The 16,884-nt window shown below is 39.5% G+C and overlaps 1 protein-coding gene across 1 annotated transcript in view; it reads left to right on the top strand.

Annotated features, from left to right (window-relative positions):
- LOC120556497 (CUB and sushi domain-containing protein 1-like) overlaps nucleotides 1–16,884 on the top strand; it is a 348,428-nt gene that overhangs the window by 243,162 nt on the left and 88,382 nt on the right. Inside the window, exons 31-32 of the mRNA XM_039796142.1 lie at nucleotides 5,587–5,774; nucleotides 7,493–7,687. Of these exons, the coding sequence (XP_039652076.1) occupies nucleotides 5,587–5,774; nucleotides 7,493–7,687 (383 nt within the window). The remainder of the gene's footprint in view (nucleotides 1–5,586; nucleotides 5,775–7,492; nucleotides 7,688–16,884) is intronic.

The following is a 16,884-nucleotide window of genomic DNA, read 5'->3' as shown; positions in this document are numbered from 1 at the left end:
ACGGTAGGAACGGGTTGCTGGGACAGTAGTTTATTTGGATCCGACATATATACATGAACAAATGATCCGTTTTTGTTAGGAAAATATCACTCGTTGTCTGGCGAGTGTAACGCCGTGTGTCTCTCTACCACTGTCTCTGTAAACCACGGACACACCGATTTTTTTTTTATTATCTAGTGACATTCACGCTGTAGTTAGTTATTAAACGGTGTCCAAACTATAGGTAGGCCTATAACAAACAAGCTAACAACAAAAAAAAAAAAAAAGAATTTCATACCTTTCCACACCTGCGCCTAATATCCAAATCGTTACAAAATGGGAGTTTGACAGTCCTGTCCAAATGTGATGAATGAGTAATAGTGTGTAGTGTACACTACCATAGTGATGAGAATGATGCACGTCCGTAGAATTAAATATAAAACACAATCAACGGGATAGAAGTTGTGTCACAAATTAATCTGCCATCAGTCGTTGCTATCGCCACAAACATTAGTGCGAACACCTCAGAAAGTATGTTTCACTTATCTCTGTATGAAAGCATCTCAAATCAACTTGAAGTCAGATTAATAACGGAATGATAGGCTACAAATATAACACTGATAACGGAAAAGTTTTGGAAAACACACTGACGTTTGCAGTAGCCAATTGTGAACAGGCATCGACACAGCCACCTACGTCAGGGGTCTCAAACTCAATTTACCTGGGGGCCGCTGGAGGCAGAGTCTGGGTGAGGCTGGGCCGCATCAGGTTTTACACAAGAAAAGCTTTGTTTAAAAAAATTCCAATCTTCTCAAATCTCTTTATTTTTATTATTTATATTCTTTTATCCCGCCGCGTACGCATCACTTTGATTTACTTTGTCAGAGAGAGAGAGACCTCATATTAACTCTCTAAGTGCCATTGACGTGTATATATATATATATATATATATATATATATATATATATATATATATATATATATATATATACATACATACATGTCAATTGAAAAAATTATTCATTAAATGGCATTAAATGGCACTTTCTGGAGAGTTTTGGAGAAATTGAGTCTTACATGATACGTGCAAAACTGCAAGGTTAAGAGCCTATACTCTGCATTGTTGTAGTATCAACAGGTATTAGGGCATTTAGCATTTGCATTACTGTTAATCAGTCATCACTTGATTACACATTGTATTACCTTGTTATGATATAAGAAGTGACCCATACAATGTGCCAATAAACATAATGTGCCACATGAAGAGACAGTGCAGCATGACAGTAGCAACAGCTGAGAAGATTTGGGTGTGTGGTGACCAGGTCCACCTCACACAAACTTCTTCTCCCATTCTCTCTCTTTACTTACACACACACACACACACACACACACACACACACACACACACACACACACACACACACACACACACACGCATACCGCGCCACCGGCGACACCGAGTGGGGCTCTCTGATGCTCGGGCGGAGCCGTGGCCGGCTCGGAGCCCTACCGCTGGCGGAGATGCGACAGCGAGGACTGGTTCCACGGCTTGGTCAGCGGACATGAACTTCGTAGCGGCCGGTGGAGGTTGCGAACGGGGTTTTAGCTTTATGAGAAGGCATTTTATCTGTTAATCCTACCGACGGAGACACTTTGGCGTTATGTAGTTGACCCGCCGGTGGTGAAATGTCTGCAGTTCTGGGCGGGTTGTTGCCGTGTTCTGATTGTTCTCATCTCAGCTCCGCCCGAGACAAAATAGACATGCCATTTCAAAAAATGTCATTTATTCATGTATCATCATCATTCAAATATCATGTTTTCAAAAGCATCACTTTCATCAATTTTTTTGTGACATATTTAGACTGCAAGCAGGCACATCTGGACAAACTAGCAGTCTTATGTGCCGGAGCTGAGCCCCGGAGAGCCCCGGCCCAATTTAACCCCTCGTTATATATATAATGAGAGCTATATAAATGTATATACATTTATATACATATATATAGGCTACGTATAATGTCCTGGGCAGCAACTTAAAATAAGTGAAGTGTTGTGAACGCAGCGCGCTGGGACGAATGTCCGCGTGTGCCCAATAGAAACGAGGCAGCCAGGCACGGAAGAAAACACTCAATGGCAACGCGGCTGTAACTTTCACTCATTGAGGAATGTTTCTCTGATTGCATCAAGCCCGGCCAATGTCCCCGAGAGCCATATACCCCACCGTGATTGGTGGGTTCGTTCAGCTCCGCACACAACACTGTAAAGTAGCCTACCATACATATCAAACTCGCGGGCCGCACTAACATTAAACTTTCATATTAAGGCGGGGGCCACAAACTATCGTCCCGCGGGCCGCAATTGGCCCGCGGGCCGCGAGTTTGAGACCCCTGCTTTAAAGATTACAAATTCCCACACATTTTGCATGACATTATGTGATAGGGTAAAAACAAATAACAGATTAGCATGAAACTTCCCCAGCTAATTACTTACATTAAGACATATATTTTTCCTACAATATATCATATCCCAGTTTGCTTACATTTTAGATACAGTGTTGTTTTAATGGTGTAGTATTTACTAATGTAAATTCACAAGTCGATCTGGGTGTCTCCGTGGCTTGCAGTAGGCTAAGATCGAGACACAGTCGCCAGACAACGGATGATATTTCGCAACGACAACGGCTAGTGTTTGCATGAATGTCTGTCGGGACCAGAATTAATGCTCAGCAACTCGTTTCTATCGTCAAGTTTCACAAGACACCGACACATTAATGTAAAATAGAGGCGAAGCTATAAGAATGTTTATTTCCTGGTTAGTCGGGAATGGGTCCTGAAAGGCCACGCCCACACCACATCTGCCTCTATCACCAGTTAATTAAAAAACCAGTTAAACCGAAACACCTGTACGTAAGCAGGCTGCCTTGGCGGAGCAGACGCTACGCTGACTGCCGAGTGAATACTGTGGTGCTACATTCAAAGTCGTATATGGAAGTGGGAGAAGTCATTGTTCCTGCTGAACTGCACAATCTGGCACAGTTTATTGCTCTTATAGTGTAATTGGTACCATGTGTTGTCCAAAACAATTTTTTAAATGGAACTTTGTCACTGGTATCAGTTTGTTAAGTAAAAAGCACATTTATATAGTGGATAGAAAGCATTCAGTCATAGTTCTCACAGTAACACCATTTCCTGAAGGCAACATGACAGAGGAGTCTTCTGCCTTCTTTGTTAGGCTGTCACTCATAATGCCACGCCCCTATGAGTTGAAGCCACGCCCCCTACGCAAAATCAGGGCCAAAAGTCTGAAACCGAAAAAAAATGATCTGAAAGTGAAAAACAGATCTAAAACCGAAAAAAAAGATTTGAAACCGAAAAAAAAAGATTTGAAGCCGTAAAAAAAATAAGTTTTGAATCTGAAGACATGAAATGTGGAACTGAAAAGAAATATAAAAGTGAAAAATGAAAATTTATAATTTATTCAAAATAATTCCAGAATTGAATCAAAATTTTATTCAAACTGAAAGAAAAATTGGTACACTTATTTTTAGTTTGAATACATGGTTTTATTTTTTCCAAGTTTTGACCAAAACTTAAATTTTCAAGTTCAAACTTTAGTTTTTCAACTATATATATTTTTTTCAAATTAACAAAACATTTGGCCCCGATTTAGCTCCATAAAGATTGGACATGTAGCAAAGGAGATAAAAGCAAAGCTAACTTTCTCCAGATTGCCAAAGGAGAAAAAAATGACCCAATTTGGGCTTATTTTACTTTTAATTAAGTTGTATTGATATGGCTTGTTTTGTGAATGCTGTGTGCCTTTTCTTTTTCATTATTTATCTAATTTGAACCTAGTAATTGTGTTTTATAAACGTAGCTGGAATAGACTTCTATTGAACCATTTACTAATCATTCAGTCTTTTGATCAGTCTTTGAATCAAATCTGAGTTACTGAAGTAAGAACTCATTTTGTGATATCATACAGTATAATGGCCATTTGAACATTCACATCCAACTGACCTTTTAATAGTAGCACTAAAAGTTATCAGCCAGACAAGATGCTATTTATTTTGTCAAATATCACAAGGTAATATCATGTTCTATAAATGACTACTAACAGTCAGTGGTAAGGTATTTGCATTCATTTATAATGAGAGTACTGACTGTTTTATTTGACTTGTACTGTATATTTCAAGACATATAATTCATTACTGAACAAGTTAAAATATAACTTCTATAACTTATATTTTATAAGTTTTACATACAACTCTTAACATACCCTTGTGCTACTCTTCTTTGGCCATTAGAGGTTATGATGTTTTTCCATTTCTGCTCTGTGAGATCTTTACGTCTTTTTGTGACATTTAGTAGCTTTAGCATTCAGACCCAGAATGTATCACTAATGCAAAAGGTATTAGCATAGATCATGTTAATGCTTTGTCAGTGCAAAAAGGGTATTAGTGCTATAAGATATTCTTTTTGCATTTTACCGTTCTCACCAAAATAAATTGTGTGTAACCCTAGCACAGGCCTAACAAACATGTGAAATGTGTTTCAAATTTAAAATTTTCTTAGCAGAACTGTGTATTACCTCATGTCACTGCTTGGCAGCGGCCCGGGTTCGAATCCAACCTGTGGCCCTTTGCTGCGTGTCATCCCCTCTCTTTCTCTCCCCCTTTCCTGTCTCTCCACTGTCACTATCGAATAAAGGGTAAAGCCCCCCCAAAAAATCTTTAAAAAGAAAAAAAAAGAAAGAAAAAATAATTGCTCATCTAAATGTTGTTCTACAGCGCCCTGGTGCACAAAAACTCCACATGTACCTTTATGCTAGTTATCAATAATGCTCAACATACACAATACACCTCTTTCTCTCTTGTTCTCTTTCTTTTTCTGTGTGTGTATGTGTGTGTATGCACACATACAAATTTGTCTCTATGTGACAGGTGGAAGACAGGGCAATAACACAGCCGGTGTAAGAGCAAACACTGAGACTTTGTGTGTGTGTGTGTGTGTGTGTATGTGTGTGCGTGTGTGTGTGTGTGTGTGTGTTCCTATACTTTTACCCTCGTTGGGATCAGATGACATGTATGTATAGATAGATGAGGAGAAGCTGTCAAAAGCGTAAACCAGCAACACTTTTACATACATCAGGATCTACTGTAGGTAGGCTATAAATCAAAATGGATCATCACATGTCCATTCAAGATGAGACAACAGGATGATTACTTTAATATATAGATGATGCCGCATGGCTGCTTTTTGCGGCAGCACCACATTCTTTTTTCTTTTTTTAAATATCAATGAAATTAATGTTTTGACTATATATTGCTGTCTTAAATTCAAAAGGAAAACAAACAAAAAGGTTTTCATTTTTAATGCAGCAAACACATCCAGAAAACATGTCAAATGAAAGTAAGATGAGCAGACGATTAGAAGAGAGATAGCACAAACTAATTGGCAGTCATTAAATGAAGCAGGTATTTTAATTTAACCCACATCACTGGATTAATTGTTTGGATAATTTTAATAAGGACACAAGCAAACTTCAACGTCATTCTTACTAAATTCTTGAACCCATTTCTCTCTGTTTTGTTTTGTTTTTCTACCCCAGTTTCAACATGGAGCCAAGTTACGACTTCCTGCACATCTATGAGGGTGAAGACTCTAATGGGCCGTTACTAGCAAGTCTCCAAGGCAACCAGGCCCCAGAGCGAATAGAGAGCAGTAGTAACAGTCTCTTCCTGGCATTCAGATCTGATGCCTCACTGGGCATGTCTGGGTTTGCCATTGAATATAGAGGTAATTAAACCCCAAAACCTTTCCTCAATATAATCTCCTCATACGCTTTCCTGCAAGGCCACATTTAAGATACTGAAATTCTTCTTAGATAATGTTTTAAAACAGTCTAATCTACAGATTATTGACTAGTTGTGCTAAGTATAGCAAGTAGTAATGCTACTAGTAGCAGTAGTAGTAAAAGTAGTTGTAGTAATGATAGTAGTGGAAGTAGTACAGTATAGCAGCAGGAGGAGTAGCAGTAGGGTAGCTGAATTAGTAATAGCAGTAGTACAGTATTCATAGTCTTAGTATTAGGTGGTGACAGTATTCGTAGTAAAGTAACAGCAATAGCAATCAATTGGCAATCTCAGCATAGCACTGCACTATGGGCCTAATTAAGTTCAAAGCTACAAAAACAACGCAGTAAGTAGCCAACAGCTGTGATTATTATTCATAATGAAGTAGAGGAAAAATTCAATGCTGTGTTACATCTCTACTGGTAATATTGTGTGGGCCAGATTTCCTAAAGCCTTTGCGCCTGATTTTCAGGCGCAAAATATAGGACGCATTGTGCCCCAAAAAGCAGTAAATCTGGCCCTGTGTTTGTATTTGTGTTCTGTCCACTAAAGTAAAAAACAGTCATTGTCACTGTGTTTATGAAGTGTAATGATTAAAATGTCGATACAGGAGTGTACAGACTGGATAATATTTTAAGCTGCCTACCCCATTAATTTTACCCTTGCTGTACATCAGAAGTATTTTTCAGTTGAAAGGGCATGCTGTTCCATGTCAGCCCATGACTTGTTTACTTTCACAGATTGTGACTCATCCTGGTTTTACAGATGTTGCTTGACTGGGGGTGATTTAACAGCTACAGTCGATGTGAAGCTGATGATTAGTTGTTTGACTGACTCGAAAAAAATCTGCTCTGTCAAGTTTTATATAGTATTTTCTCTCTTCTTTCTCTCACTCCATTTATCTCTAATTAAAAAAAGATTATCTCCTTCTCTGTTGTCTGTCTCCTCACGCTACCTCACACCTTTGTACTATTGTCATTAATTCACTACCTTTCATCTGCCATCTCTCTAATTAAAATACAACCTTAATCATCTCCTTGTTTCACTTCCATCTTGCCCTCCACCTCTCTCTCTCTCGCTCTCTCTCTCTGTCGGTTTCCCTTTGTCAAGCCCAATATCTCATTTCTTTGGGCGATCACAGTAAAGCAAACAAGCTGGCCCAATGCCAAGTCATAAAGAGCCAAGACAGTTTTTAAATTTCTTAATTCCACGATTACCCTTATTTGTTTCTTCCTTTCCCATGGGGGGGAATAGAGGATATTCAATACAACCTATAGAAGTCAACAAATAGCAGCCTGTTGACTAAATGTGGCCCAAAATGACCACCAATATTCTTAATGGAATCTGAAAATGTCCTTTACTCGAATGCATAAATGATTTAGACACGTTTTAGAAATGTACATCTATAACTGTTTGCTATAACTATTCATTCAAATTTTCAGGAAAATTACATGAATTTGCCATCATGTGGAGAGAAAATCGTAGCAGTGCCTTTTCCAGCACCACGTGGGAGACTGTGCAGTGCCTGGTGCTGATATGAGATCTAATGAACTAATGAGATTAATACATAATGAAAAATAAAAACATTTATAGTTTAGTAATATTCCAAATTGGTTGGGCCTTGTCATTGTCCAATACAAAAACTCTCTCTATTCTCCACAGAAAAACCAAGCGAGGCCTGTTTTGACCCTGGTAACATTATGAATGCCAGTCGGACAGGATATGACTATAAACTGGGATCTCAGGTCTCCTACAACTGTCACCATGGCTACACAACAGTGGGCGGGGATACCATCACCTGTGTCATGGGGAATGCTGGGAAGCCGGTGTGGGACAGGGCTCTGCCATCATGTAAAGGTAGGAAAGACACATCAAGAACTGCTTCCTTACAAACACCATGCTGATGAAAAGCTCACGTGGGGCAAACCCTGCCTATGTTAAACTATAAAAAAAAAAACCTGCTTGCACAAACACTCAGTGGCCAGTTTAGTAGGTACACCTGTACAATCTAATGCACTCCAATACAACTTTTCTGCCATAAATACTACTTTTATGATGCCTATAATGTTCAGATATTGTTAGACTTACAGGTCCAAGACCTACAATTCTAAGTGTGTGTGTGTGTGTGTGTGTGTGTGTGTGTGTGTGTGTGTGTGTGTGTGTGTGTGTGTGTGTGTGTGTGTGTGTGTGTGTGTGTGTGTGTGTGTGTGAACTTTGGAGACATAGAGTCTGTCAGGGATTGGAAGACTGAACTGTCTAATTGATTGACAGCTCAGAGAGTCGAGGAAGTGGCACCTGCCAAAATGCCATTCAGAGTGTATATGTGATGTGTGTGTGTGTGTGATCTCTAAAGTGACAGAGCCCTGGCCTGATGCCATATGGGTAAAAAATTCAAATAAGCCACAGAGTAAGGTGGCAGGACAAGGAATGAATTTTAAAATGAGCACAAAAGACACACAAACACACACACAGACAATGTACACTTATTTATAACTCTTAACACTTTGAAAAAGGCTCCTGTGAAAGCTCTGTTTAATAATGTCTTAGACACAGTGAAGAGGGGGGGTTAGGGGGTGGGAGAGAGTAAAGATGAGATAATTGCAGTCAGAGTAGCCGTTTGAGAACAGCAACGAATAACAAACAGAAAAAAAAGCTCATTAAGTTATTTTATTTCATGTTCACATTCATTTATTTCAAGATAATATTGTCACTTACCAACTTTAGATGTGTTACAGTTACTTAACCAATCTCAAATCTGGAAATGTATCGATAGTAGTCTTTTTTTGTCCAGCAGTGTGGTGGTAATCTGTTTTTGAGTAGCATAATTTTAAGGCAATTTGATTCCTAATAAAAGCAAAGGGGTCAAAGAAATGTTTTGAGGTGCTTTTTGAACATGGGCAGGGATAGGGCGGAGCGGAGGTGGAGTGGTAGACTGTTCTAGAGTGTGGGAACATTGGCAGAGAAAGCCTTGTCCCCAAAAGTCTGCGACCTGGTGCGAGGGGTGTCCAGCAGGTCTTTGTCAGAGGACCGCAGGGAACGTGACTGAGTGTAGGGGTGGAGGAGATCAGTGAGGTATTGTGATGAGAGTCCATGGAGAGATTTGTAGGTGAGCAGGAGGATCTTGTACTGTAGGGGATGTCTTTCTGATGTCTTGACTGACATCAGAAAGTTAGTTAGTCAGTCAGTCAGTCATTTAGGTCATACCTTAACCAACTAAACAGTTACTGTAGTTAGTTATTTGGTCGGACCAATAACCAACCAGACTTAATCCGTGAATAGGTTACCTGCTACATTTTTTTGGATGGGCTAAACATTAAAAGAGCTTGTGTTCATTGGCAAATAGTTGTGGCTGAAATTGATTCAGTGTAATATTTAGATGCTTTCTCCCACAATACTGTATTTATGAACAGAAGCCAAGTATTGATATTTTAGTCATATTTTAAGGCTATTAATGGAAGACCACATAATGGTCTTCAGTCAAATAAAAAATGATCTGAAACCCTGAAACGCCTTGAACTTCATCTGGCAATTGATTCATGTCTTTTTACTGTCATTTAATTTTTGTATAAGGTGCGTTTATTACAGCTTGTTAATGTTAAAACATTAATGCATTTCGGTTTTTAAGCTCTGATCTGATCTGAACCATTTATTAGCCTACACATTAAGATTTCTATATCACACATTCATTCTGGGTATATCACATTGCAGAGAGTATCATATGGGCTACTATGCCAGCTTATACAGTAGCTTAGAACATATGTTATATTACTGTTAATTTCATAAATTGCCAAAACATGTATATTGACATTTTTTTAGAGACTGCGTAGTACATGGTGTTTTAGAATTTCCTGATTGACTCAGATTTCAATCATATTAGCCTTGCTCAGTGGAGTTGTTTGCTCTGTTTCCTCACAGTGAGACAGACCTTAATTTGGTTCCTGGCCCAGGCCCTTTCTGTGTCCCAGATACATTGATCTGCTGAGATTGCTGTCACCTACACTATAGGACAGTTCACATAATCAAAGCAGAACAATTTAAATAAATCCAGTCCTACATAGTAATCTTGCTCTTTTTCTCTCCCTGCTCATATTGCACATTGAATTTTCTCACCACATACTGTAGTTAGGGGAGTTTCTCTGTCTGTCTGTCTGTCTGTCTGTCTCTCTATCTTTGGGCAGCTCCTGGGGCTTTTAGACCAAACTCATTAGACAGGGTGAGACCTCTTTAAATAATACATCTCCACTTACACTCCCTCTGTCTCGTCTCTTCCTTCCTTTCAAACCCCCTCACACTTTCCTCTTTCTCCTCCTCTTTCCTTTTCTCTGTAACTACTTCTCACTCTCTTCGCTCTCTTATTCTACATTCCTCCCACCTGTGTGTCAGATTCACTCTATATTTTTCTCTCACTATTTCTCTCTGGCTCTCTATCCCTTTTTTTGTTCTATATTTCTCTCTCTCACACCTCTCTCTCTCTCTCACACACACACACACACACACACCTCCCATCTTAAACCGCTCTTTTATTGGTTTCCATGGTAACTAAGAGCTGGTGCGAGAAAGAAGGAATTCTCCATGACTGTTGATAGGGTTGTGTGTGTGTGTATGTGTGTGTGTGTGTGTGTGTGTGTGTGTGTGTAATGCGTGCGGCTGTGCGAGAGAGAGAGAGAGAGAAAGGGTGAAAGACAGAGACGTGAAGTGAGAGGGAGACATAGCTATTATTGAGTGCCGCCTAGAGGCAGTATTCACACACACAAACACACTAACACACATGCACACCAAATACAGTACACCACTCATGTTTGTATGCAAACACACTTGGATGTCTAATCTTTTAATATACTATATGTTTGAATATCACTTAAAGAGGAACTCTAAACTAAATTATTTTATTTGAGCTTATAGCTTATGTGTCTGCTTGGATTTGAATTCTCTCACCCCCGACTGTGACGTAATAGGCAAGACTCCAGTGTATATTACGTATGTCAGTTGTTGCACAAAGTATAAATAGCCAAACAACGGCTAATCGTAGCCCCTCACACTTAGCTGCTGGTTGCGTTAGCATCGGCAAGCCTAATAAGTGCCGGCAGAAAACAACAGCGTTCATAAATAAAATGTATTTCTCTGCAGTGGCAATAAACAAAATACATTGGCTCGCTGCGCTATATTTAATTTAACAAGATATTTAGGGCTGACGAACAGTAATGTTAACTGAGTCTCTCATATTGCAACACAAGTACCAATACTGTCACTCTCTCAAAGGGCAATTATTTATCAAACAGACTGACCATTCTGAAAGGCACTCTGCCCTAAGGACTATCTTCTGTAAAATCAACCCTCTCTTCTTCATGCATGTGCATTAAGGGAAAGATTGTGTAACTGGTAGGATGATATAACTGCTAATCTCCTGCACTTAATAATGTTCACATGTTCAAGTTGCAAAAGGCCATGTGTGGGAAATTATTCACTTTTAAAGAGCAAGTGCAACTTTATGCACATATATTAAAAGAGGGTTGCAATGGGAAGGGAAACATTTTAATTAGCTTACAATCTATTCCATGGAAACTTAAAGATGTGCACTGAATGACTTCCAAAGTAAACATATTTTGAGAAATAAAGAGAAAGCAGAAAATAGACAAACTATCTGAAAATTCAATAACACTAAAAGACGGCACTCTAAATTATGGCCCTGTGGTCATTCAATTTTACTCAAACTGATGCTCACTGAGTTACTTATGTACTTTGGCGATGGTACTTTTTTTTTGGCAATTACAAATGTGCATGTGGCTGCAGTGGCTGGGATTCTAAGGCACATCAGCTGTATCATTTAAGAGATGGCTCAATCTGAAAGAACAACACAGATTAAATGCCAATACAATACATACTAATTCATTTCTTTTTAATATTTACTAAAATGTTACAGTTTTACAGGGAATTTAGACAGTGATACATTTTTGTACTTCAACACATTGAATTTAAAACAGTGGCTATAAATTGCTGACATTTTGCTTATATTTGAAGGTGTTTACTTTCCAGGATCCTAAATCTAGTTCTCCAACTTTAGGATCAAAATGTATTGAACAAGTTTAAAGAGACTTAAATGAAATCATCATATGCACTTTTTCGTTCAATACCCTGACCTGTAGGAAAATGGAAGCTTGCCTCTCAGGGAAACTCCCTTGGATAAATAATGGTTAAAATAAATAAATAAGTGAGTGACTGAAGTCAAAAGCCCTCAGATATAAACATATACTTGATATCTTCCCTAGTGATGCTCTGCCTGTTGTATAACTAACTTAGTCGTGTTGTTTACTGTACCGCTATACCTCCAAAATGGCAACTCTGTGACATCACAGACAATAAACACACATGACTGACAACAATTAATTTTTTCCTATAAAGTATGATCAGTTGGACTGGTTGGGTAACTGAACTGGCAAGAGATTCACATTCCTCTGTTTGGTCATAAAATACTCATTGGTCGTCCTGTCTGTAAGTTACAGTAGGATAACTGTTTGGGTGCAATGTCCTAAAATTCGAGGACTGTTATAAAAAGGGCGACACTGTTCACCCAGTATGGATGTCATCACCCTAAAATACAGCACTTTAACATTACTGTGTGTTTCACTTTAATCCAGTTTACAGGATACAAAGCCAAAACAATACAAACATTTGAATATAATGATACTTATGGAATAAATTGCAGCTACTGTAGGACTAAGGTAAGCAAGCAACGCTTCTGACAACAGTGCCAAAACAGTTTCATCCTCTTTGTTGCTTCAATCATTTAGACACATTATGTTTAAATTAAGTATTCACATTTTAATTGTGTGCCTCTTCTCAATTTTTTTTCCTGCTGCTGGGAGCACTGCCCATTGCACTCAAAGCTGGCGAGCGTATTACTACTCCGATCTGTTATTCTTATGTATTTTTCAAAAAATCCAACTGGCTACATTTGGCTCAAAAGTTGTTAAGTTTAGCACTTTTTTTATACCTGAGATGGCTGCTGTGCAGCACCCTCTTCACAGTAGTTCCTTCCTCTTGACACAAAACATTTTTAGTGAATGAATGTGGTGCTGAGCCAGTGCACAGTGTGCGATCTCCTGTATCAGCGTAGGGCCTACTGTAATTTCAAAAGCCTATTAATCCCTACTGCCATTGCATGACCCATAAGAAGCAGACCTTCCATCTTCAGCACCCTCAAGAGAGTTACAAACCTTGTGTATGAACAGCATGTGGGCGTGTGCACATTTATACTGCAGGTTAGGCTAGCAGAGGTCAATTAAATTAGTGTAAGTGAATGTGTGTGTGTGTGTGTGTGTGTGTGTGTGTGTGTGTGTGTGTGTGTGTGTGTGTGTGTGTGTGTGTGTGTGTGTGTGTGTGTGTGTAAAACAGCAACAACAAGCACATCTGTCAATGCCATCCCCCCAACACACACACACACTCATGGTGCATTCCTATTGCTTCTTTTCTCACCTCTTCTGGCCTCTTCACTTCTTGTCTTGTTTTGGTTGCTAGTGTGAGTACCTCTGTGGCCCAGTCCCAATGTCCACCCACAGTATACAGACTTTAATTATCATCACCTCTGTGCTCAGTGAAAATGTGAGAGCACGAGGGAACAGAGGTTAAAATGCTGTATGAGAAATGGGACAGCACTGTGAATTAATATGTTGCCTGGGTCATAGGCCTGTCTGTGGGCTCTCAGATGTGAAGATATGATTGTACATGTAGTTTAAAATGTAATAATAGCCTAAATGTTATAAGCAGTGTTTGATCAAAAAAGATAAAAACAAATTGTCATTATCATGCATTACTTTAAAAATAAATAAAAATAACTAGAAACAGTCACTGGTACTATGGACATGTTCATGTTTTTCCAGCTCCTTCAGTGTTTTATTGTTTGTTTTTCTTTTGGATGTTTTGGGACATCCTCTGACATCCCTTGAGGGTAATTCCCTCAAGCAAAGTCTTCAGCATTTCAGTGGAAACTGTGCATGAAGGTCTCAAAAAGTCCACCGGAGAACCCTGAAGCACTTTCCGATTTCAGAGTCGGACAGCCCTGAGCCCTTGCGGATTCATTAGGAACACATGTCAAAGCCTATGAGACTGTGAGTGTGGACATTAAGATGGGCCTTTATTATTGGCTAAAGCTTGCTCAGTAAAACCGATTTACATGCCTACAATGAAAAATACAGCAAAACTTGGTTTAGTTTCTACTCCTTTGCTTAACTGTTGTTGTACTTCCACCCACTCGCCCTCCTCTGCCCCACTCCTATCCCTTTATACTTTCCTCTTGTTTCCTAAAGCATCAGAGTAATCACCCTCTTTCTTTTCACTCCTCCTGATCCCGCACACTGTATCGATTGATATTTTTTTGTTGTGCTGTTGCATTCAAACTTCAGGTCTAGAGGTCTTGTCTTGATCTACCCACAATCCCCCAATGGTGCTGCTCTAGGCTCAGGTGTCAACCTTATCAAAAGCCTTCACACACATGTGCTTTGATCACTCACACCCTCATACATACATACGACATGACGTACACACAAATAAATGCATTAAAAATGCCATGCATGTCACTCTCTTTCTCTGACACATCCATGTGCTTTGATCATTCCCACACATACACAAGAACACACATGTGCACAACACTTTTGTAGTCCTACGTCTCACTGTCTGTGTCTCATTTTCCTTTTCCTACATGCACACACACAGACACACACATCAATGCTTTGAGGTAGTAAGGAGAGTACAGGAACATATTTAAAAAAGGCCTAAACTTTAAAGTTGAGTTGCAGTTCTATTAGGAGCTTTTTCAAAAGCATAAACAGAACTGTTATATTGACTTTTCAGAGAGTAACACAAACTGTTGAGCAAAAACTAAATATACACAATAAAGGTTAATTTAGTTTCATCATGAAACACAGGGAGAATAAAATGCCTTTGAAACCTCAGAAAGAAATGGTTTTGCCATATATAGTGCTGTATGTAGAATTGTTGTTTTAGAACCTCTAGGTTCTAGGTTTAGAGACCTCTTGTATCTTATCACAAAACTGATTCGCAAAATAGTAAAAGCAATTAATGCACTATTTATATGCACAAGCCAATGTGACAGAAATAGTAAAACATTGTACAATTTAAAATGTGTGTGTGTGGGTGCACAGGCGGGTGTGTCTGTCAACGCACCTCAGTACAAGTTAAAGAAAGGATGGTCAATGTGTAAAGGAAGACCACTACCTACTTTTGAAGCCATATCAATTTATACAAAACTATGTTAATATGTGCTCTTTATACCTGTATAAGATATCATTAGCGTTCTGCCACTCATAGTCAGTCTTCAAACATCAGCAGATGTTTTACAACAGTCAGGCTGAAAAGAAAAACAGTGACTACCAGGAACAGGCTGGTTGATAACCAAGAAGAGGTTGGTGACGACTGGAGAGACCTATGGCAGCTTGGAAAGACTGAAACCTAGGCGTTGTGGGTCAGCAGTCCAAACCCCACCTTCTGTGAAAAATGAAAGCAAGCTACGGATCAAACAAATGTGTTATATCCCCAGAGGAGCCTGAGAGTGAAGGAGAATGAGCGTTCCAGTTGGACAGATAAAAAGTTAACGACTAACAGCAATGGACAAACAGCGACTAGTACTTAGTGTTTGTGCGGCAAGATCCACAAAAAAGATCTGCTAGTCGCAGATGAAATGCAAGGAGGGATTGCAAGCACCACAATGCACATGTCAAGCACCTGGTGAGACAGGTGGAGTCCCTCTGGTAAGGCAATTTAGAGAAGAAAAGGAGCAGGTGGCCTCAAGCCTGCAAAACAACAGAGTGGCAGAAGTTTGACTAGGATATAAACAAGGGGACGTGAAAATGAGGCTACAGGCTATGACGACCATCGTAGTAAGTGTGGCTGCTGAGAGGTTTGGTCTTGAGGTGGGAAGGGGAGACAAGCAACCCTACATTCACAACAGCGTTTTTTTCTGTTTACGCTTATGATGGCCATTCTCATGTGTAATTATGTCTCATAAGTTGTTGCAGCAGTTTTTGGGTTAATACCATTTGTTACAGATTTGGTGCAGAATTTAACCATTTTTGACTACTCGAGAATTGATAAAAATGGTCAGAAATACACCAAGACCTTGTGGAATACCATATGAATATCCTTTCTATTATTTAGTATCAAAACCTTTTGACATTTGGAGATTTCTATAAGAATTGCATTTTTCTGCGATTGGATGGCGAGCACTTCTGTTCTGGAAACTGCTCAGAATCAAGACACCTAGGAAAGCCATACATCCTCTGAATGCCCTAATTTTCTAGTTTGTGGTTGTACAGTTTCATGAGGCTGTGATTATCCTAGAGTTCACAACAAGTCCTTTTGAACGGTGAAGTCAAGTTTTTAAAAACATTATTCACTACAATGAAATGGCTACTATGGGGACCAACATCATCACACATGAATACAATTGGCTTCATTGAATTCAGTCTCAGCGTTCCAGACATACCCAATTTTTTAGGGACCCCAGGATGCAGAAATATTCAAAAACACTATTTTAGAATAGTCGAAAAATAACGGTGAATAAATGCGACAGACGAGGGAGTGATAAGACCACCAGCGCCCGCTAAGGGAGTCATTCAGGATGTGGTAAGAACAGCAAGGTCAGTTCAGTACCGGGACAAAGCAGAGCATCCTACAAGGTATAAAATCACTGCCCTAAGCTGCTACATCAGCTTTGGAGGATCATTAAGGTAATTTGGAGAAGAGGCAGAACCGCACCACAGTGGCGGCAAGGAGTGTGGATAGGTAGGACTCCAAGAATATCAGCAAATTTAGAATCATCTCGTAAGCTGACGTCTCCCTCAGGAATGAATAAATCAACACTTCGGTGCAGAAAGGTGGCTTCCCTGGGATAGGAGCAGGCTGTTTACAGCACACAGGTGTGGTCACACAGTTTCTCAGAGAAGCTAAAGAGAATAGGGGTGATCTGGTGGTTCTGTGGTTAGACCCAGCCAACGCCTATGGCTCGATGCCCCCTCAAACTTGCGTTGGAGTCACTGGAG

The sequence above is a fragment of the Perca fluviatilis genome, chromosome 3 (genome assembly GCF_010015445.1).
Source record: "Perca fluviatilis chromosome 3, GENO_Pfluv_1.0, whole genome shotgun sequence".
NCBI classification, from domain to species: domain Eukaryota; kingdom Metazoa; phylum Chordata; class Actinopteri; order Perciformes; family Percidae; genus Perca; species Perca fluviatilis.
Note: the sequence above shows the minus strand (reverse complement) of the source record. Positions and strands in the feature narration are given on the sequence as shown.